At 38.0% G+C, this 22,077-nt stretch overlaps 1 protein-coding gene across 7 annotated transcripts in view; it reads left to right on the top strand.

Moving 5' to 3' along the window:
- Positions 1-6,465: 6,465 nt before the first annotated feature.
- The window catches only part of LOC116416688, a 31,069-nt gene continuing 15,457 nt past the window's right edge, over positions 6,466-22,077 (top strand). Inside the window, exons 1-3 of one of the 7 annotated variants that reach the window (XR_004227031.2) lie at positions 6,667-6,681; positions 7,827-7,864; positions 8,602-8,712. Coding sequence is in view for 2 of the 7 variants with exons in the window: in XM_031925889.2 (XP_031781749.1) it covers positions 7,852-7,864; positions 8,666-8,712 (60 nt within the window). In the remaining 5 variants the exon portion in view is untranslated. Of the gene's footprint in view, positions 6,509-6,666; positions 6,682-7,017; positions 7,173-7,826; positions 7,865-7,913; positions 7,969-8,592; positions 8,713-22,077 lie in introns of those variants that run through there. The other 6 variants (XM_031925889.2, XR_004227027.2, XM_031925888.2 and 3 more) reach the window with 6 other exon arrangements.

Raw genomic sequence — 22,077 nt, forward strand, 5'->3', positions numbered from 1 at the left:
ACGCGTCAACACCTACCATGATTATACGGATAGCTCTCTCTGAAAACTTGCTTTCTGCATTAAGTATCTTGGCATATGCTAGACGTGTGGAGTTCTATCGTAGATATGGATTGCTGCTTTTAAAGCGAGTATCCACATGGTCTTTGGTAGACCAGAGTCTATCATGAGTGCTCTGAACTTCCACTGTATGGTTTTGTTAATCCTTTCAGCAGTTCCATTATGTTGCGGGGTGTAAGTAGCTGCAAACTCTCCTTTAATCTTTTCCCTTTTCACAACTTCTGAGAATTTACCTCCAGTAAATTTAGTGCCATTATCTATTCTGATGCTTTGGCGAATCTTGTGTGATCATCTACAAATACTGTAATGAACTTGTTTGCTCCTCGATACGAGACTGGCTTACTTGTCCCCATTGTGTCTGTATGTATACTTTCTAATTGTCTTGTTGCTCTGAGTCTGACTTATGAGAAAGGTAAGTTTTCCATTTTTGCTAAGACACATATTTCACAGTCGGAGATGGACTTATCAAATTTTATTCTTCTGAGTTTTTCTTCTAATTTTTGTAATAATAATAAATATTGTAGAGAAGCATGCCCTAGTTTGATATGCCAGAGCATTTCTTCACTCAACTTCTTTTCTTGCTTATTTGTTTTATTTTCGACATCTTTCTGTAGGTATTTTGGCATCTCGTTTGAGTAGTCGTCTAAGTTTAGGATTTTCCTGTTCAGAACCCTATTGATAAATCTCAGGTGAGATCTCACATGAGATCTCATGACAAAATCTCATCTGACCAAGTGCGCGAAATAACTAAGTTCCATAGCTGAAAAAATTCTAAGTTCTGGGGGGAAAAAGTTACTCTTAAGACTGTGTTTTTTTATGCGTTTCAGACGATTTTGATTCGTTGTCAATAGTTGCCAAACGTAGAAAATATTAACATAGCCGGTATAATTCTATGAATACAATTTTCAGTTAATTATTGGATAAACAAAAGAAATATAATTAAAATTTATTGATCGTAATACTTGCTCCGAATGAATGTCAGTTTGTGTCCTATGTCATAATATAGTAAATTAAAAAATTACTTTTATAATCACTTTTATAAAAATTTTATTATAAAAAATATTCATAGCATTTTATCAAAATATTTACAATATGACTGTTACGAGTGAAAGTGCAATGAAAAAGTGACGGACCACGGGCTAGAACCGAGGACCTCCGTCTTGCAAGGCAGACGCTCAGTCGTTGCACCACGATCGCCACCGACATTGCACTTTTCTACTCGCTCTCTTATAGTAATTACACATGACATATTTATTCAGTAATGTAATAAGTTTGGTATAGGACATAAGTATATTATTTTGTCTACATTCATATAAACTAATATTTTCTCGATGCTACTAGTGGGTACTACTGTATTTTCTTCGTGAATTCTTTCTATTACTTGACATACTTTGTAAGCCCTTGTAAAACAGTTTTTAGTCTGTGCATAATTGCATACTGTCAATTCAATACCATCCGAGATATTATCTATAAAGGCAACAATGCGTATAAATTTCCCGTCTATCAGCAATGCAAATGAGTTGTTTGAACGAGTTTTTGATATAAAATGTGATTCGTACAGACAATGATTCTTAACCATCTTGTAGAAGAATTCACTGGAATGTGAAGATAAGTGTAATGAAGTTATTATTTGATCATCAACGTCCGATCGATTGACATATAATATGTTACTATTAGATAAATGAACACTTTGGACTTGTCTTAAAAGAATATCATTGCAATATCTTACAATGTCATCGTCAGCTTGATGAATAACTTTTGCTTCTACTACAGAACAACTGTGGCAGATGTTTATGAACCTTACAACTTGCTGTGATACACCTTTAGCACACTTAGTAGCGTTTAAGAGGTGTTGATTAGCCGATTCAAAGCTAAACGTAGAATTCGCCCATAAAGGTCCCCAATTCAATACACTTTTGCTTGCATGTAACAAAATATGTACATTATATGTCATGGCTTTAACGTTGTAGATTTCTTGAACTTCAGCTACAAATTGATGTAACATTTCGTCCGCTTTATTTAATTCGTCGATGTGAATCCTATCCTTTAACAATATATATAATGCTTCCACAAATAGTAGCCAATGTTGCATAGCTCTTCTGCTTAAGATGGATGGAAAAATAACAATACTGTAGTACAAAACAAAATTTTCCCACTCCCGCGCCTTCCAATCTTTTCGACAACTTAATTTTCTACAATAACGAGTAACTTGCTGAGGAACAGTTATCATGATCATTTTGTTATCAAGTGCTTTAATAACATCGTCGCTCAAAACATCCACATGATAGCAAGTTAATTGTTTTGCAACACCTTCTAATGCCATGTGCATATAATCAGGAGTAAACCCTTCGATGGTGTCGAATTTCGGTAAATTAAGAAGAGGTGAAGGGTATTTTACTCCAAAGACAGGTTTCTCTGGATCCGCTTCTAGCATGAGAGACACAGTATCATCGTGATTTCGAAGTTCTATTGGTGCACTCATTAATGGATATTTCATAATTCCATGATATTCTCCGGGATGCAAGCACCAATTACATCCATATTTACCATTGTACTGAACTAATCCTTGAGCAGGAGCTCGGGCAACAGCATCAACACAACAAGTCTGTACATAAAGCTTCAGAGTACGCTGTTCATTTTTTATTTTAATAGGAACTCGACATTTATTAACAAGATCTACAAATTTATCTAAAAATACTGTCATGTTTGGTTTTTTATTAGTAAACATTAATCCACATACTATTAGTTTACTTGTTCTAATTACTTTTGGTAGTTCGTTTATCATCAGATACAGTGGCCAAATAGAATACGAAGAGCACTTAAATTTTGGTGCTCCGTCAGTATTAAATACTGCAGTAACGTAATTACCTTTTTCTTCATTGGGTAAGGATTTGACAAATTCAGTATATTTTTACCATCATAAATATCACTAATATACCCTTGCGCATGTATTCTTTCATTCGTCACATAATAAAAATAATCCTCATTATTACTTATAAGATCCGAAATTTATTGTGCCGGGTCTATTAACGTAAAACAGGTTGAATCGGCATTATTCTTTAAATTAATTTTAGCATTGCAGACATTACAAATACTACTGGATGGTATATCTCCAATTTTTCCTAAGTATACTGAACATTTCTGACAAACAGCGTGATGTTCCACACCCTCTTTCGGATTTACAAGTTTATCAATTATATGTCGTGAATCTGGTAATATAGGAGTCTCAAACATACTATTAATGAGTTTAAATAAATTTACTAAGCCAGAGAAAGATAATTCATTTGAAATACTAAATTTTAAAATCAATAAAAAAATTTCTCCTCTACTTTTGTTTACTGTTGTCGTGATTTTTCCAAGAAAATCTTTATGCTCAAGAAACTCCTTCAAATTTCCGATCTTGCCATATATATTATTCAATTCATTGTCCAGAATTATTTTAGATATTTCGCTTATCCAATTCCTTTCAGTTGGACCATACCTTATATCTTCTACATCTACATCATAAATTTCTTCTACATTAACATCCTAAACAATATAAGGTGTTAATAATTTATAATAAAGATAATTATAAAGCAAACTGCATTTTCTAAAAATATTCGTTTTCTATTTCGTAAAATTTGCTAACTTAAAAAAAATACTGAAAATTTGGAATATATTTGTAAATGTTTCTAAAAAGATGCGCGATTTTATTATTCTGTTAATATTTGGTGACGCGTACAGATTGTGTAACTCATCATTGTGTAGTCTCCTCCATTCCCCGGTTTCCTCATCTTTCTGCGGCCCGTATATTTTTCGCAAGACTTTATTTTCAAATACCCTAAAACGGTTGTCCGCCTGCTTAGTGAGAGCCCACGTTTCGTACCCGTACAGAACCACCGGCAGTATTATTGTCCTGTATATTCTTATTTTAACGTTTTTAGACAACAGCCTCGACTTAAGTAAATTACTCACGGCGTAGAAGCAAGCATTACCCGAATGGAGTCTCTTATTTATTTCGACATTAATCTCGTTTCTATCATTTATGGTCGTACCCAGATACCTGAATTCGCTAACCTTTTCAAAAGTAAAATTCCCAACTCTGAGATCTTCCTCCCCTCTGCAGATGCCTAGCTTATCCACAATCATGTACTTTGTTTTTGATTCACTCACTTCTAACCCTGTATACTCCACCGCTTTTATGAGGATTTCCGCGTTTCTTGCTACCGTTTCCCTACAATCCCCCAGTATATCCAAATCATCTGCGTAGCCTAGTATCTGCGTTGTTCCATTAAGCGTTGCGCCCAGCTGGCTAACCTGCATTTTTCTAACGGCATACTCTAACGTTAAGTTGAACAGCACCGTAGAGAGCCCATCCCCTTGTTTTAAACCATCGCGTATCATGAAGGGTTCTGATACATTACCGCCTACTCGGACCTTTCCCGTGCTTCCGTTCAGACATATTTGAATTAATCTCACGAGTTTTTTCGGTACACCGAGAAGTACTAGAATTTGATACATTTTGCTTCGCTTAATAGAGTCGTACGCTTTTTTAAAATCTATAAATAGTTGGTGTATGGTTTCGCAAAATTCCCACTTTTTCTCTAACAACTGTCTTATGGTAAACATTTGATCGCTCGTCGATCTGTTGCGCCAAAATCCACACTGATAATCTCCTACTATATCTTCCGCGAATGGAGTGAGTCTAGCTTGTATTACGTTTGACAGAACTTTGTAGCACGTTACTAAAAGTGAAATACCCCTATAGTTATTGCAGTCTGTCTTATCCCCCTTTTTACAAATCGGTATAATGATAGATTCCTTCCAATTTTCGGGTATTGTTTCATTTTTCCAGATGGCACATACTAGTTTATAGATTTTGAAAGTGAGCTCGACGCCCCCATATTTGAGTAACTCAGCTAGTATAGAGTCATTTCCCGCGGCTTTATTGTTTTTTAGTTTTTTAATCGCGGCCTATACTTCTTGGTAGCTCGGTTCCTCCACGTGGGGTTCAGCAGTGTGAATTTCGTCCCCTAATTCTTCGCTATTTTCGTGCATGTTTAATAATTTATCGAAATAATTTTTCCACAGCAACAGTAATTCGTTGTCATTTGTTACGAGGTCCCTGTTTTCGTCCTTCATCAATTGTGCTCTACTCCTAAAACCCTTTCTGATGGCGTTAATCCCTCTGTACATTTCGCGGGGGTTATTTTCCTTACTGTTAGTTTCTATTCTCCTAATAAGATTCTTTTGATACTCCCGCTTCTTATTTCTGTAGATCGCGCTCGTCTGTTTCCTTACGTTAGAATACTCTTTTACGGTCCTATCGCTTCTATTTTGTAAGCTATCTAATTTAGCCTTTTTGCGCCTTTCAAACCAGAGTTCGCACTCTTCATCAAACCATGGTTTGCTCTTTGGCTTTTTCTTTTTACCCAGTACTTTGTTCGCGGCCTCTTTTACCGTTTTTTCGATGTCCCCCCATAAGCTATTCGGTTCGTCATTCCCCTCCGGCGATGTGTTTGCTTCTTCAAGTGCCTGAAACCTGTTATTAATTTCTATCTGGTACCTAATTCGCTCTGTTCTATCTCGTAGTTTCTCAATATCGAAGCTTTCTACCTTGTTTGCTCGCTTACTATTTTGATTCGCTATTAGTCTAGCTCTTAATTTGGCTACTACTAGGAAGTGGTCCGAGTCACTATCTGCCCCTCTGTAAGCCCTTACGTCAAGAACATTAGTATGACGTCTTTTTTCAATGAGGAAATGATCAATTTGGTTCTGTGTGGCCCCGTCCGGCGATGTCCACGTTGCCTTGTGTATGTTCTTGTGCTTAAAACACGTAGTTTAGATTATAAGATCTTTTGCCGCCGCGAAATTTATGACCCTAATACCGTTATCATTGCTGGCTTCGTGCAGGCTTTCCTTACCTATAGTAGGCCTAAACATTTCCTCCCTACCTATTTTAGCATTGAAATCGCCTAATACTATTCTTGTGTCGTAAGACGCGAACTGGTCGATTACCTGCTCTAAAGTTTCGTAATAGAGATCCTTAGCTTCTTCTTCTTTGTCCTCCGTAGGACAGTGTACATTAATAAATACATATATATACCATTCCCCTTCGATAATGATGTACGAGAGCCTATCATTGACGGATTTGAAACTTTTAACCGAATGTATGATGCTTTTGCTTATGAGAAATCCGGTGCCTAGAGATCCCCCACTCCCGGCCCCATACAGGTACGTGAAGTTACCCGATACTAGTACTCCGCCATCTGGCCACCGCGATTCCTGTATTGCTACCAAATCTAGATTGTACCTATCAGCTTCCTTTACGAGTTCTTTAAACGCACCTGCTCTGTATAGACTGCGAACATTCCAAGTTCCGACCCTTAAGTCCCTTTTGGTTCGGATTTGATTTTTTTGAGCCATGATGTTATGTTAAACCCGCGCGCTTCGGATCCTGTTCCGATCGCAGGTGAGTCCACCGTTCTAGAGGTGATAACCCCCATACCTCTCTAGAACTAAGTATCAGAGCTTTCCGACTTTGACGAGGACAGTGTCAATTCGTCGTCAGACACACTACGGTTTCATTCTCGCATCCTAACGCCCCCCTGCAAGGCAGCGCGCCTTCGCTGGCATCGTTACCGCGTAAGACCAAGTGACGAATCATTCTACACATCCCCTTTCGGGGCAGTTGTCATCGCTCCCGCATCCTCCTCGGCAGCAGGATTTTTGCCCATTTTTGTAATGTGTGATGAAAGAGATAGATTGAGAGATAAGAGATAATGTGAAGTGTTTTTGTTGTTGTGGTGCTTGCGTAGTGTTTCTAGATGAATGCGTTCGACAGTGTGGGCTCATCACACCCACGCCTGTTCCTATCGGCTGTCCGCGGCTGCTTATTCAATTTATTCGCAGCTAACCTCTTTCTCAGGGGCTGTTCCTCTATCCGCAACCTAAGGACGCGCTGTGTAGTGGTGATAGGCACCCACCCGTCCGATCTGGACGACAACGCCCAAGACCCGCTTAGGGTAGCGGCATTGTAACAGAGAAAATAATTGCTTATAATGATTTTAATTATTTGACTTTGTTCGGTACCTTACATTGAATTGCATGGCTTTGGCGACAAAATATTCACATAGGTCTGTACATGAAAACTAAAACTAAATTACTTAACTTAAGTCAACTAGCTTTATAGTTCTAATATCTTGAAACAAATCATCATGCAAAATTTTAGCTTCCTACGTGTAACAGATTTTAACTGAGAGCAAAATACAAAATTGTGAAAGAAGCAATCGAAATCATTTTCAACGCTGGACTTACTCTCATTTAAAGTCTATAAGAGCTAGAGAGCTCAAATTTTGCATGACAGTTTGTTTCAAGATATTGAAACAATATAGTAAGTAAAATTTGTTCCGAGTCATATAGTTTTAGTTCTGATATAGAGATCTACATGTACGTCAAAAATGCCAAACGATTCAATGTGACTTATTTTGTCAATTCTTGACAAAAATTCAGAAATGTGCGTTCAATATTCTAATTTTAGTATTCGACTGTAGTAATTTTATCAATAACAATCAATTAATTTTTCAATATATTAATATTAGTATAAATTATAATGTTAAATTTTGTTTATAAGTTTAATGCATGGATTTTAAAAATAATATTTAAAAAAAATATAAATACCTTCTGAATTTTTTTTTAATTTTTATGTTGTATGACAGTTGTAAAATTATGTATCCTATTAAAATAAAACATTTAAATATATATAAAATATATTTTGTTTACCACTTCAGTATCTGATGTATTCAGATCAAGGTTATGTCGTTGAGCTGTACGTGGTACAATAGCTGCATCTCCATGATATATATATATATATATATATATATATATATATATATATATATATATATATCTTTTATACTCATCGTCTGGGAGGTTAGTAAATTTTAAGATATATCATAGTTATATATTCATGTGATGCACTAAACAAAGGTAGATAAATAAAGCTATATGTATGTTTTTTTTGTGCAAATTCTTGCTTAATTACTTCCAAAATAATTGATAATATAGATTCGAATTATCTGACTTTGTTCGGTGCCTCACATTGAATTTCATGGCTTTGGCGATGAAATGTGCACATAGGTCTGTACATGAAAACTGAAACTATATTCCTTAAGATGAAGTTAACTAGCTTCATTGTTTCAATATCTTAAGACAAATCACTATGCAAAATTTTAGTTTTCTACGTCTGATAGTGTTTAAATGACAGCAAATACGAAATTGTGAAAAAAGCAATCAATATCATTTGCAACGCTGGACTTACTCTCATTAAAAATCTATAAGAGCTAGAGAGCTCAAATTTTGCATTATAGTTTGTTTCAAGATATTGAAACAATATAGCAAGTGAATTTTTTTTAAGTCATATAGTTTCAGTTCTCATATAGAGATCTACATATTCATCAAAAATGCCAAACGTAATCATTTTCCATTCTGTACTTATTCTCATTTCATTCAATACATTTTTCATCGTCTGCATACAACTATTACTTTCTTTTACAGAATCTGAAGAAGATGCCCTAAAAGCAGCTCATAAAAGACAAAAAAGATTCAGATTTAAAAAAAAAGTATGCAGGTGGTGAATCAACTGAAAGTACGGTTGAGGAGGAAGTAAAATCATCTGTGAGTCTTTATTATTATTATATTTATTATTTATTTGTAAGCAGTGATTAGGCAGTCAAAGTGGGATTTTCTTCAGGTTTTCCTCCATGTCACTGAAGCACTGGTGCATATATTACTAGTATATTAAAGATTTAGAAATTTTAGAAAAACAAAGAATAATTTGTGTGTTGTGTTATTAACGTAAAATAGTAATCTTACCGTACTTCATATAAGTATCCCCCATTGAAAATAAATACATGTTTTAGTACATACTAAAGATACGTACAAAAAATATGTATTTATTTTCAACAGGGTTTATTATCTATGTTTTTTTTAAATTTCAGATTTTTTAACATACAGTAATATATTCAGCAGTGATTATTTTATGTTAATACATGTAAAATAGTACATTATTCCACTCTCTGTTAAAAGGCTTTTTGATCAATAAAATCTATAAATTTTTAATATTTTAAACAATTTAGAAATTTTTTTAATTTTTAAAATGTTTAAAAAAATTGTAAATGTTAAAAATTTGTTTAATTTTTAACAATTTTAAATGTATAACCAAAATTTTAATTTTTAAAAAATTGTAAAACTTTATTTTCGCTTAAAAAATTTTCTTTTTTCTAACTCCACAGTGAAGCATTTTGCTTCCTCCTAGAGGAAGCTTTGTAATAGTGAAATTTTGAGTTTCTTCAAAACTTCTAGAAAATACTTTTTGGTGTGTTAAAAGTTCAAATCAAGTGTTTTCGGAAAATGTCCGTATGGATGTGTGTGTGTGTTTTTATTAATATCGCACTATAGTCGCTGTCGATATTTTACATTTGCACACTACACAGAAACTAACACACGCACTCACAACGCCTGGAAAGCAGGCAGTGGGCGTTTTTTAATATTTCGTGCCCGCTAAAAAGGCTTTGAAGTTCGGTTATGCGCGCGCGCATGCGTTCACAAAGACGCACTCGCGCACCCGTTTGGAAAAAATCACGCAATTACTGACGTGATAAACACGTGAGAATCGCGATATTATTACGTCGTAATCACGTGAAATTTTGTGCAGATGTATGAATACCTAACCTTAAAATGTGTATATTGAGAAAATATATGATACTATAAAAAGAACGCGTCTAAACTTGCAACTTTATAGTTATAAAAATGCTAATTAGTTATATTCATCAATTTAAAAATGAGGAAAATTTAACTAATGATCGATTTATTGATAATGTATTTAATAACTTATTGTTTATTTTTGTTTCAAATAGAAAATTACAACTGGGTCGAAAAATACTTTTACGCCCGCTGCTGCATTTTTTCGCCTGCCGGTCGGAAACGACTACTTCAGTCCCTAATTTTAGGTCGAAAAAACGCGAAAATCGTGTATGTGTTACAAAAAACTGTTTTTGTAATTTGACCCAGACTTATTGCGAAAGTAGTAAGTAAGCCGGTATGGGGAGACATAACAAATGACGTCATCACTGGCGCATCTTTATCTTATCATATGTAAACAAGTCATAAAGATAAGGTGTCATGTTTCTAAACAGGTAATTAAGATAAGGGTATCATGTTTATACACGTGTAATTAAGATAAAGATATCATGTTTACATAAACAAAGAAGCTATCTTTACCGCAATAATAATCCATGATGATACTTTTTTTTATTATGAAAACAGGTAATGAAGATAAGGTATCGCCAACGTCTTAAGCATTTATCTTGTAAACAATTAAGATAAATATGGATTATTACTGACATCATGTACACCTCTTATGACGTCATAAGATAATGAGATTTTTATGTATGATGAGTTTGTAGTACGTTTATAGAAATATTGTGGTCCTAAAAAGGACCGATTTTAATTGATAAATAAAAGTCTTAGAATAAGACTTTATTGTTGCTATCCTCAATCAGTGTTGTTGTGTCCTTGATATTTGGAATCTTTATTTGCTTCCTTGTCAGGACAATAACTCCTGTACCCTTCTTTTTTAGAGGAATGATCCAGTATTGGAAGAATATTGAGGTAGATACTTTTGGAATCCAGAAGCCGGTTTATATTTCACTTCCTCTCGACCTGAACCTTCTTTCTTCTTCTTCTCCATATTGTGTTTGTCTATATTACGATTATGACCCGTCAAGTGTACGCGAAGCAATGAGAACATACTTATGCACAGTTGATATTTATAGAGAGTCGTAAGGAGTGGCAGTAGGGTGGGAGGTTTAGATGATGTCACAAAAAGTGAATATTTTAATATTTTCTGGTTTATTACAGATAGGAAGACATATGTACAAAGCGTAATGACAAAAAATAGCATGTATATTTATACTTTAATTATGTCAGTATAAATGTCTTTATATATATCAAACAATTGAAAAGCAGCTATTTCACATAAGATTATATTTAAAATTATTTCCTCAATAGTATCTTTAAACTTGTCGTGAATTTTAATTTTAATATTTTCAGTGTATAAAGTATAATATTGTTGAAACATCTCATACGTCTTTAGTAAAGAATTAGGGTCTTTCTGAATACCATCGTTTTTAATACAGTCAATTATAAACTTCTTAATATGAGAAACAATTTCATTCACTTTATCAACACACTCTTCAAGTTTACTCATACGTTCGTCAATACACTGTGTGACAATTTTTAACCCGTCAAAAGTGACTTGCTGCATGCATATCGATGGTTGATGATAAGCTGTTTTTTGTTTCTTTGCTCGTGGTGGTTGATGACGTAGATTCTCACCATCAGTAACAGTAGCAGCAGCAGCAGCAGCACCAGTGCAGTCATTGAAATGGGAAGCACTAACTGTATGCAGTACATCATCGTTTTCTTAGTCAATCAAAAGATTTGGAAAGATGGATGTTCCGACAGGTCTTTCTTCTATCAATATGGATTTGGTATTGCATGAAGAAGTAAAAATCAGATCATGATTTTCCATGTACACCTTCGTTGGTCGAGCGTATTCACTTTGGAATCTGTACGTATCTTGGAAATAGCAATTTATAAGATCAAAGTAATTCTTGAAGACCTTCCAGCCAGATGCATCAAATTTGACGGATTTAAAACATGTTGTAGACGTTGAGAATTTCACCACTGGTCGATAGCTTCCCTGGTAACTTTCTAAGCCAATAGTAACGCGTTTCGAGTTTGACTTATTAATGGCGTAGGACGTGGAGAGCAGCATATTTGGCAGAACGTTCTGCACACGAGATGGAGCACTGACACTTGATTGGGCCATGGTACGAAAAACAAGAGGCACAATATACAGAGTTACACTTAGCAAACGATCTCTCAAACTTTCACGAAAGAACTGATGGAGCTCCTCACTCTTCAAGCTCTTTTATACATTTTACCCCCCACCCGCGCGAGGCTTCACTTCCAAACCTCCTAACATCTTTCGAGCGTACACGATGATTATTATTTCGTAACAGCTTTTTATAGAACGATACAACTACGTCATCATTTTTTCGTGAATCTCGCGAGAACTTATGACAAAACGTGCGTAAGTTAGGTAGCCTAACCATATGGTAAAGGAACATAACACAATACTGGCCACACACCTGTGAATCAAAACTTTGCAACTTTTTTTTATTCCACTGATACCGCTTGCAATTTCTTTTGAGTCGTTTAAGATGATGTTGGGACATTTGTGGTAGTCCGTAACGGTCAAAGTATGTTCCATAACCGTTTGAGTCTATGTAGATAGCAATCCAATGTGTTCCTTTCTTCGTGTGATCATCTGTATTAGCTATGATGGCCGCGGGGTATTCCAAAACGTTTGGAATTCTATCCGCAGAATACACGCCAACTGTCTTGACGGTTAACGGGTCAAGAGCTTTTATTAATTCTTGTGTATTCATTCTATTATTATTATTATTTCAGCAATGATCGACTACGTCCTCTTCGTGTGTCGCGTAAATAGACGAAGAAGTAGCTGTACGTATCCGCGAGTTTAGTTTGCAGTACAATGCATCACTCAATTTCTGTGCAGAATCTTGCGTTATACCTTCAGCTATAGAGTGTAACCACTTTCGTAGCACATATGCATGATTGAGAGCACAATCGCGACTGGAGTTTATACCTTGAATGCCATGATTTAAACGCATGAAGTTACCTGAATAATTTATTTTCAATTCGTCAAAATTCGGGGCATACATTTCTTCAACGTTCACAACTTCTCGACACATTACAGTCTCCAGGAATCTCCAATTGTCATGACCGCGTGTAAAAATACGTATAGCCACTTTGGCTATTTGTTGTAAATGATACTGTAGTTGTTCAATGGTGATGTCACCTTCATGCCAACGAATTCCATGAAAATAATTAGAGATGTAGTCGTTAGTTCTTTTAAGTCCAGTTGCAAGTTCTTCAAATCTATGGGGTTCCTTAACTATCCAATGTTGGACGCTTCTGTGCTCTAAACCAAGTACACCAACTTCTTTAGGTATAAATTTGTTGTTACGATCTCTCAAACCCTGAATATTGATAACGTAATCCATGATACTATAAAAATTTACACAGTCGATCCAAACTCGCTCACTTCTCAAACGTCACTGAGAGTATGACGTTTAGCTTTTTTGCTCATCTATAGCATAGAGGCGCTGCTGTTGCTTCTTTCCCCATCCCTCTTCTCCTTCTCCACCTTCTCCTCTTACTTTTCCATCGCTTTAACGGTATTATGCATTAAAATCCGTTATTATTTGTCTACTTGAATCTATTTCCAAGGCATTGTCGTATTCGGCGTAAATTATACAATTGATTGTAAATTCAAGTGCTCTTTCAAATTTTACCTCTACACGAACACTACCGTGCTTGATTAAATTCCAATAAAAAACTGAATTTGCTGATAAATCAGGCGTTAGATCAAAAGCAAATAATGTATACCCTTCATCGTAGTCCGATCGTGAGATAATTAATGCTTCGTTTAGAAAATGAGTTCCAGTCCCAGAATATAGTGTATGAAACGAGTCGATAAATAATTGACTTTTACCCGTAAATCGAGGCTGCAATGGTTTTCTGGGAATCTGGACACCATTCACATAAAGAGAAATATAGTTTATATTAAAATGTTGGAAATTAAATGGATTAAACTTTCTATTTCCATTGAATGCCTTGTTATCCACAAATCCAATGATTATTCATTTGGGTATTTGACCGAGAATAACGTTGTCCAGTGTATCGCCAAGAATACCTCTATGCATTGTAAATGCTTTCACCTCCACACGATTGATTGGGTATTTAGCAGTGATTTTTGTAAGTGCATTAGCATGAGCTAGTATAACACCTGGACTTATTTTAATTCGACGAACAATCAGTGAAGCTTCCTTAATACGTATAGTAAATTTATCGTCATCTGTAAAATCCATCAAACAAAAAGCATCCTTACTCCTAACCAATCGTAATCGCAGTTCAACACCATTTAACAGAAATGTATTTTGATTAAAAACATCGCAATGCAAATGACCGAGTAAATCGACAGTTTTACCATTATGGGTAAAATACTGACGGTTACACTGACCAATATTTGCATTTACATCAGTACGCTTGGTATTGGGAGGCGCTGCCCATTTTCCAGGGGTATCCGCATACCAGAGTCCACTCGTGAGATGTGATTCCATACTACTCTTTGAATAATTTAACAGTGTTTCGATGTAAGCTCGATAAGGATAAGCATTGTTTGGTGGTAAAACCAATTTTTGATTAAAGAAAACGTCTTTTTGGTTAAATAGCGAATGTAACGTGTTATTTATTGCTACTACCTTCGGATACTCTGTAGCTTTAGCTGCTTCTGTTATTTCAACATTTGGTTCTATTTGCATACGAATGCTTAGCATTGTGTGTGCAAGATCGAGATAATCACTACCAGCTGGAACGACGAATTCCAACGGTCCATCGTCTGTTAGCGAAGAAACTGGTTTATAATGTATAAATTGAGATCTTTCCACCGAAGTCTGTGTAGGTGGTAATGTAAATAAATCTAATTCTGATTTCATGCATTCGCATGAGTTTGAGTGTAGAAAAGCCATATTAAATAATGTCTATGTAGATCCAAAAATATCGCTCACACTGCGTTGTTTTCTCTTCTTCCTTGGCTTATTCTTACCCGCTTTCTTTTTCGTAGATTTGCGAACACTGATACGGCTCTTCTTCTTCTTCTTCTTCTTCTTTACACGGCCACTTTTACTGCTGATGCGTACAGCTGAACTGTTCTTGGACAATTGACGCTTCCGCTTTTTAGCGCGTATCTTATATCCTGATCCCTTCATCATAGCGGCAATTTTATCAGTGGCTTTATGCTTAAGATTTTTACCGGACTCACGCATGCGCATATTTACAGCTTGTTTAAAATTGATTCCATGATTTCTCACATCATCTAGTACATGCATTCCTGCTCTGATAGCTTCTTTTCCAACGGCTTTAGCACCACTCGTAATGTAAGGTAAAACTCTTCGAAATAATCCACTCAAAAAGCTGCCGATTCCACCATGACCTCGCTGATAAGTTGAACCTGCAAACACTAGACGTACTCCTCCTCCTCCTCCTCCACCATCACCACCACCGATTTGATCGGCATAGTATTCTGCGTAGTAAGCCATTTTTTTCTCAGAGAATGCGCTTGAAATGTAGTGTTACGGTCAACGTCCCGTACTCGAATGGTATATGATTCCCATTTTCATCTCTTATATCTATTATTATATTCTGAAATGTGTTATTTAACAAAGGTAGTTAAATTCCCGGTGCAAATTGTTTGACCACTCTCGCACCAAATTTATATTTTGAATTATCGAGTGTTACTATGCGTAAAAGGGATGCTTGGACGTCACCGACTGTGTGCGGAATACAAATATCTGAGTAAACGAAAAATTGATCAGCTATCGCTCTTGCCAAACAACCAGATCTGTTTCCTACCAATGTTGAAATTTTTTTCGACTCTATAGATGGAATCATAGGTATAAATTCCTGATTTCTATATTTTTCATTCTCAAAGCCAAATATACGTTTGACCTTTTCGCTCAAGCTGAAAAAATGAGTTTCCTTACATTCACACTTTTTATGTAAATTGTAATAACCACTTTTTTTCTTTGCCTGTTCAATACGTAAGTGAGATTCAGGTATATTGTTTATAGCTTTTGTGAGATTGTTGAGATTCTCGTAAACACCTGGTGGAAATATGGCAATGTCGTTTGTCCATTCCGGTAAATATTCAGATATGTCTCTCTTTCTTGCAACTGCTATTCTACGTCCGTTAACAAACTTTATATTACATTCGCGTTTCTGAATATGCATCATCGTGCATGGTATGCTGATTTCCGTGAGAGCAACACTCCACTTACCATGCAGACGTACTTCGTGCGATAAGTGTGTGGTGAAGCAAGATGTTGTATTTTCAGAAAAATATTTCATACTACTGTTACTCGGTAATATCAAATAAAATTCGTCCTCAGCCATGTTTAAAGTGTAACGATTTCGTTTGCTTTAATCCATGAATTAAATTTATCAGGATAGCCAAGCCACTTTACAAAAACTTGTTTTTTAACACCACGTCCCCTACTCTTGATCACACGTTCCACTTTGAATTCCTCATTTTGTGACAAACGATCATCACCAACTCGAGCTAGTTCTTCGGGATAAAAAAATCCGTCGATTATTTCACCTTCTAAATCAGTCAATTCATAGGTGAAGAGATTTTGACGACGTGAGACACGGGTAATCTTAAAGATCTCTTCACTGTAATTCTTTTCGTAACCTTTATCGAAGGTGCCTTTCAACCGACTGATGCGAACATGATCACCCACGCTGTATATATGTGCTCTAGACTTTTTTCTCTGACTAAGAGCTCTTTTTTCTAAATTTTTTCTTGCCACAACTGCATTACGAATATTTACAACTGCCGGAACCATTTTAGTACCACTATGCATAGTGTGATTATACGCGTAAACGATATTTTCAATAACATCGATATACCTATGAGTATTTTTGTGAGTAAAATATCTGAACATACGTTCTTTGAGCGTGCGATTTAGACGCTCGACGACGGCTGCTTTAACATTGGGATTACTTGCTACTCGAAAATTAATCTTGTGTTGTTTTAAATAATTTTGAAAATCTGATCCGACAAACTCTTTGCCTCGATCAGTTTGTATAAGAATTGGGCGTCGCCCATCGGCTCTTTTTAAGATTTTGTCGAAAGCAGCTACAACACTTTTTGTACTTTTGTCACGTAAAGGCTCGACCCAAGCATATTTACTGAGAACATCTATGCCTACAAGTAAATACGCAAAATTATCGTTATACGTTTTGAGAGATTGCATGTCACACAAATCCATTTCCCAACAATCATCCACATTAGTGACATTGTACATCAATCTAGGAAATTTTCGTCTAATAGGTTTGTGTAGTGTGTATGCATCTTGATTACTTAACCACTCATTAATCTCGCTTTTCTTCTTCTTATTTTTACCACTGATTCGTAACAGATTACGTGCACCGGCGTATCCAGTCTCGTGTCTAGTGTCAAAGTATTGATTTTCATAAGACATGTTAAATTTTATAAGCCAGCCACTAGTCGTCTGCTTTTTGCGGTATGGATTTTTTCTTATTCAAACGTGCACTATAGCGTTGTGCGGCCGCGAGTCTAGTACCTTGTTCCAAAGTCTGAACGCTCTCGGAATTATTTCTCTTGGTTGAAGGAATTTTGTTTAATGCACGTTTCAAACTTTCACTAATTTTTATCACCTCTGGATTACTTATTAATTTGGATGGAGTGTCAGTTGTTGCTATAAAATTAGCTAATTGAAATCTTCCTACAGGTTCTTCAACAGGTCTACTCCGTACCACGTCTTCTAGTAAATCTATAATATTTGAGTGTGGTATAGCTTTATCATCAATGCTAACTGTACCTGAATTATCCCATTTAATACAATGCGATGCTGATTTCCAATGTTGAAGCAATAAACGTGCTTTTCTCACATAACCCTTGGAAATGCTTGCAAGTATCGCTTCATCGGGCAATGGACTCGATATATCTTCATTTTCATGCTCTACATCAAGTATATTTGCATCTGATAAAAGTTCCTGAAGTTCCAAATTTTTAAAATGAAGATATCTTCTTTAAATTTGTAAATATTTTTGACATTTTTCACGTTCATCGGTGATACTTTTTGAGAAAAGTATATCGTGCATCTCAGCATCGAGACGACTTAAATTATCACCCTTTGTCTGTATCGTTGGCTCTAAAGCATTACTCGACTCTTCTACTATATGTTGTTGTTGTTGTTGTTGTTGTTGATGCTGTTGCTTCGTTACTCTCTCGTATGTTTCCTCTGGTACAATGACTATTTTACGAGCGTTCTCCATATTTTAATTTCCAGAGACTCCAAATATTTTTGACACAAGTGCACCTATAATTGGTGCAAGTAACATTGGTAAAAAAGCACAACCGTTTTGAATAAGGAAGCGTTTCTTTTTTTTCCACTCTTTTTCACTGTTATTACTACTGGATTTATTTAATAATTTTCTCAAAACACTTTTATGTTTTTTTAACTTTGACTTGTGTGAGTTTTTTATTTTAACGCGTTAAATTTAACACGTACTCGCATATGCTTTTAATGAGTTTTTTATCAGCTACACGTAACAGTGCTAAGCGCTGTTGACTATCTGCATGACAAAGAGCATTCAATACTGCAACACACTTTTTTGTAAAATGCTTTGGTAGGCATCCACACCTTGTATCTTCTTCTTCTTCTTCTTCAGTAGCAGCAGCAGCAGCACCACCTCCACGCTGTCTTCTACATCGTCTACGACTATCGGTTCTCGCAGACTGTCCTCTCCCTGCCATTGTTTCAATCAGACTGAAGCTTTAATCATAGAATCCTCTACTTTTATCGGAATTTCTTATTCTTCTTCGGTACATATGCGTAACTCAATTTATCATCGGGAAAAACAGAGGTACGGAAACGAAATTCATCCTCGGTCGACTGTTTCAAATCCAACAAAAGATTCTTATGATGACTTCCCTTTGTAAATAAATCGAGAATAATGTTATTCGAAGATTCTCTCATTAAATCATCGATAATTAATAATTTTTTCTTTTCATTGTCTTGAGAATAATCTGAAGGCTGAGGTAATCCCTCGTGAAATTCAACAATTTTTTTTCTACTCTCCCTACTTATGCCTCCTGGAACAAAGTCTGTCTCATACGTAGACTGCCACTCGGCATAATAGAGTAATATCCGATCAAAAGTTACACTGCACATGAGTGGAAGATGTCGAAGAAACCTTTTGACAAAAACTATTTTACCACATCCCGTGGGTCCGCTAACGATACACGTAAACGGATGTTTGAATCGTATATCCATTTCGCCGAGTACTCTCTCTCTCTCTCTGTCTCTCACACACACACACACACACACACACACACGAGAGATTTTCCTTAAAATAAGCTTATGGCATGCGGACGGTCGGCGGCGGCGGCGCGGCGCGGCACACGTAAAAATAAGCTAATTTTACGTGTGCTGAATCACAAGCTGTTATTACCGCTGTTTAAGCTGATATTCGTGTCCAATAAGCTAAATAACACCACGAGTAAGGTGAATTATGCGTTAAAATGAGCTAAATTTCCATAAGAAGCGTTCTCTTCGATGACAGAAGCTATTCTGAGGATATAAAAATGTGTTATCTTGTGGGATCTTTTAAATGGAAAAATAAGGAAATTATATAAAAATTTGTGTTTATTTTTATTTACAATAAATACACCCAAAAAGTTAATTATTCTTATATCCAAAAGGTAGAGACTTACGTGACGTAAGGTATCGTCGTTTTTTCAATACAACACAACATGTTTTCGATTCCTCACGCGTTACAACTTCATGCATTTTAGTTCTTCTGATAGCTTTGAATTTTAAGATTATTTTACTACATTCATCATTCATTTTTTCAGATTCGTGATCTTCGTTTGCAAAGGCATCGTTAATCAAATTCTTAATGCTATCAAAATTAATTTTTACACCGTTTGAGAAGTTTAATGAGATACCTTTTACTTTACAACATGATGTAAGCGGGCTTGTTGGGGTGGCCCAAAAGAGTGGGCGAGCGGAGGGAGAGATGTGTGCGCTGCTGCAGAACTGCTGGTGCTCGTGAGGCTCTCTCTCTCTCTCTGAAGAGCGGAGTGAAGGAGGGCCTGATCTCAGGCAGGCGGCGAGACAGCAGGTAGACAGGCGAGGAGGCCTGCTGAGGTTCCTTGTCCTTGGCTTCTTCGTTGCCTAGAGAGCGGACACTGCTCGGACCTCTCTAGGTCGACTCTTGGAGCGAGTCTGGACGAGGGAGGGCCGCCCATCCCGGTGAAGGCTGCACCACCCAGTTTCGTATAAGGGGAAAGGGGGAGCTCCGAGGAGCTTTGTGTTTGTATTTATTGCGGGGCCAATCCCAAAGAGGGATCGGTCCACTCAAAAATGACTAAGAGGCGCGGAGCGCTTTAGTCGGTGATCGTTAGATCAATGGCCGCCTCAGCTATCTTTCCCTCGGCTAAGGACACCGGAGGATGAGGGGCGTGAGCCGCCTTCTTCCTCGGTGGAAGTCGCAGCGGAGTCCTGAAGAGCTCGTTGCGGACAATCTTAGGCTTCGGGATCCCGGGTTTTTGCGGGGCGGTCCGCTTCCTGACGGCTGGCGAGGGCGACGCCTTCCGTTTGGTCGGGGAGACCAGCAAGACCTTGCGGGACTCTGGCCGAGCGGCTTGGCCCGCTGCTATCTTCCTGCTGATGATGCTCAGCCGTGGAAGAGCGGCTGGGGGCGGGTCTGTCGGAGGAGCCGCCAAGAGCGCTCGGAAGTCAGGAGAGGCAGGGCGAGCGGACGTGTCCACCAGTTCCACGTGCTCCGGCCACTCGGCGCAGATAACGTCGACTGCAGGCTCGGGAGCAGGCTGTTGCGGCGGAGACGGAGGAGGCCAATCCACCTGGGTAGCACAGTCTTGATGGGCGCTCGTCGGCTCGGTCTGAGTGGCGGCGTCGACTCCTGGCGGAGGCCGACGTTGCCGTTCCAAAACTCCTGCCCGATGGGCCTGAGTGAGATAGAGCCGAGTGAGCTCCAATTCGGCCCGTAAGGCTGCGTAAGATGGTCTCGGCATGCGAGAAGGAGGGGGAGGCGAAATAATTACGAGAGTAATTTATTCGTAAACAAAAATCAGATTTATTTCCGTGTTCTGGTAAGCTGTGCAGGTTGCCTAGGCACCGTGCTCCAATACTAGATCCGGAATCTGATCGGAGGGGGGGATGCTTTAGGGCCTGGCAACTTGCACTACATTAATTATTGTTATTATTATTATTTGTGATCGGCGTAGGTAGATCGGAACTTAACGTATATATAAAAATATGTTTCGCGACAGCTGTTTACAGATAAAATTTAACCTAAGTTCGCACGCTCTTTTTTTTTTTTACAAAGACCTTAACCTAATAGGGCGCCCTTAAAATTATTATCTCGCAATTAAATTCACTTAAACACTAATTCACTTAACCGCAGTCTTGGCTACCACTTCACTGAGTGTTTTTATCATCGTGTATTTAGACACGGTAATTCACTTTCTTCCGTTGACGAAGGTTGTATCGCGGGTGCGATTCGTCGTCGTCCTCGGTGCTGCTCCTTGGAGCGGCGGTTTCCTGGCTGCTGCTAGGAGTGGCTCCCTCCTGGGTGCCTGTAGACGGGGCTTTGGGCTGATCGTCTGTGAGTGGAGCATCCTCCTGGATGTCCTCGGGTTGAGCGTCCGTCCGGGCGCTCGAATGTGTGATGGGTTGCCCGCCGTCGGTGGGGGCGTTGAATGGTTGGGTGTCCTCGTGAGCTCTACGAGGAGTTGTGGCGGAAGACGTGTGCCCGTCAGGGGGGCGTAACGACGTCTGTGGTGCCGATGGGGTGTGGTCAGCTGCTTGCTGGCCGTGGAAGGGTTGCAGCTCCTTGGAGTAGACTTTCGTGGGACTGCCGTCCTTGTCTACCATGAAGATGTCGCTGCTGAGTTGGTGGGTCACGCGGTACGGGCCTTCCCATTTCTGGGCGAAGCCGGCGTGGAAACCTTCTGCCGCTTTTGACAGAGGGTGGTTCCGTATGTGGACGAGGTCGCCGACCTTGAATCCGCATGCGGGGGTTTGGCGTACTTCTGCTGGTACTGGCCTTGACTGGCCAGGGCGGCTGCAGTGCGCTCTTGTAGGGTGGGGGGAGGGTTCTTTGCCTGAGGAATCCTCTAGTCCCCTGGTCGCGAGAGCACTCGGCCCATGAGCAGCTCTGCGGGAGTGAGTCCGGTGGCGGCGTTGCGCCGGTTGCGTAGCTGATAGAGGATTTTGGGCAACTGTGTGTCCCAGTCTTTATGTCGGCGTCCGTGTAGGTGGACTCGGAGTCCTTTCT

This window comes from Nasonia vitripennis (assembly GCF_009193385.2).
Source record: "Nasonia vitripennis strain AsymCx chromosome 3 unlocalized genomic scaffold, Nvit_psr_1.1 chr3_random0005, whole genome shotgun sequence".
NCBI lineage: Eukaryota > Metazoa > Arthropoda > Insecta > Hymenoptera > Pteromalidae > Nasonia > Nasonia vitripennis.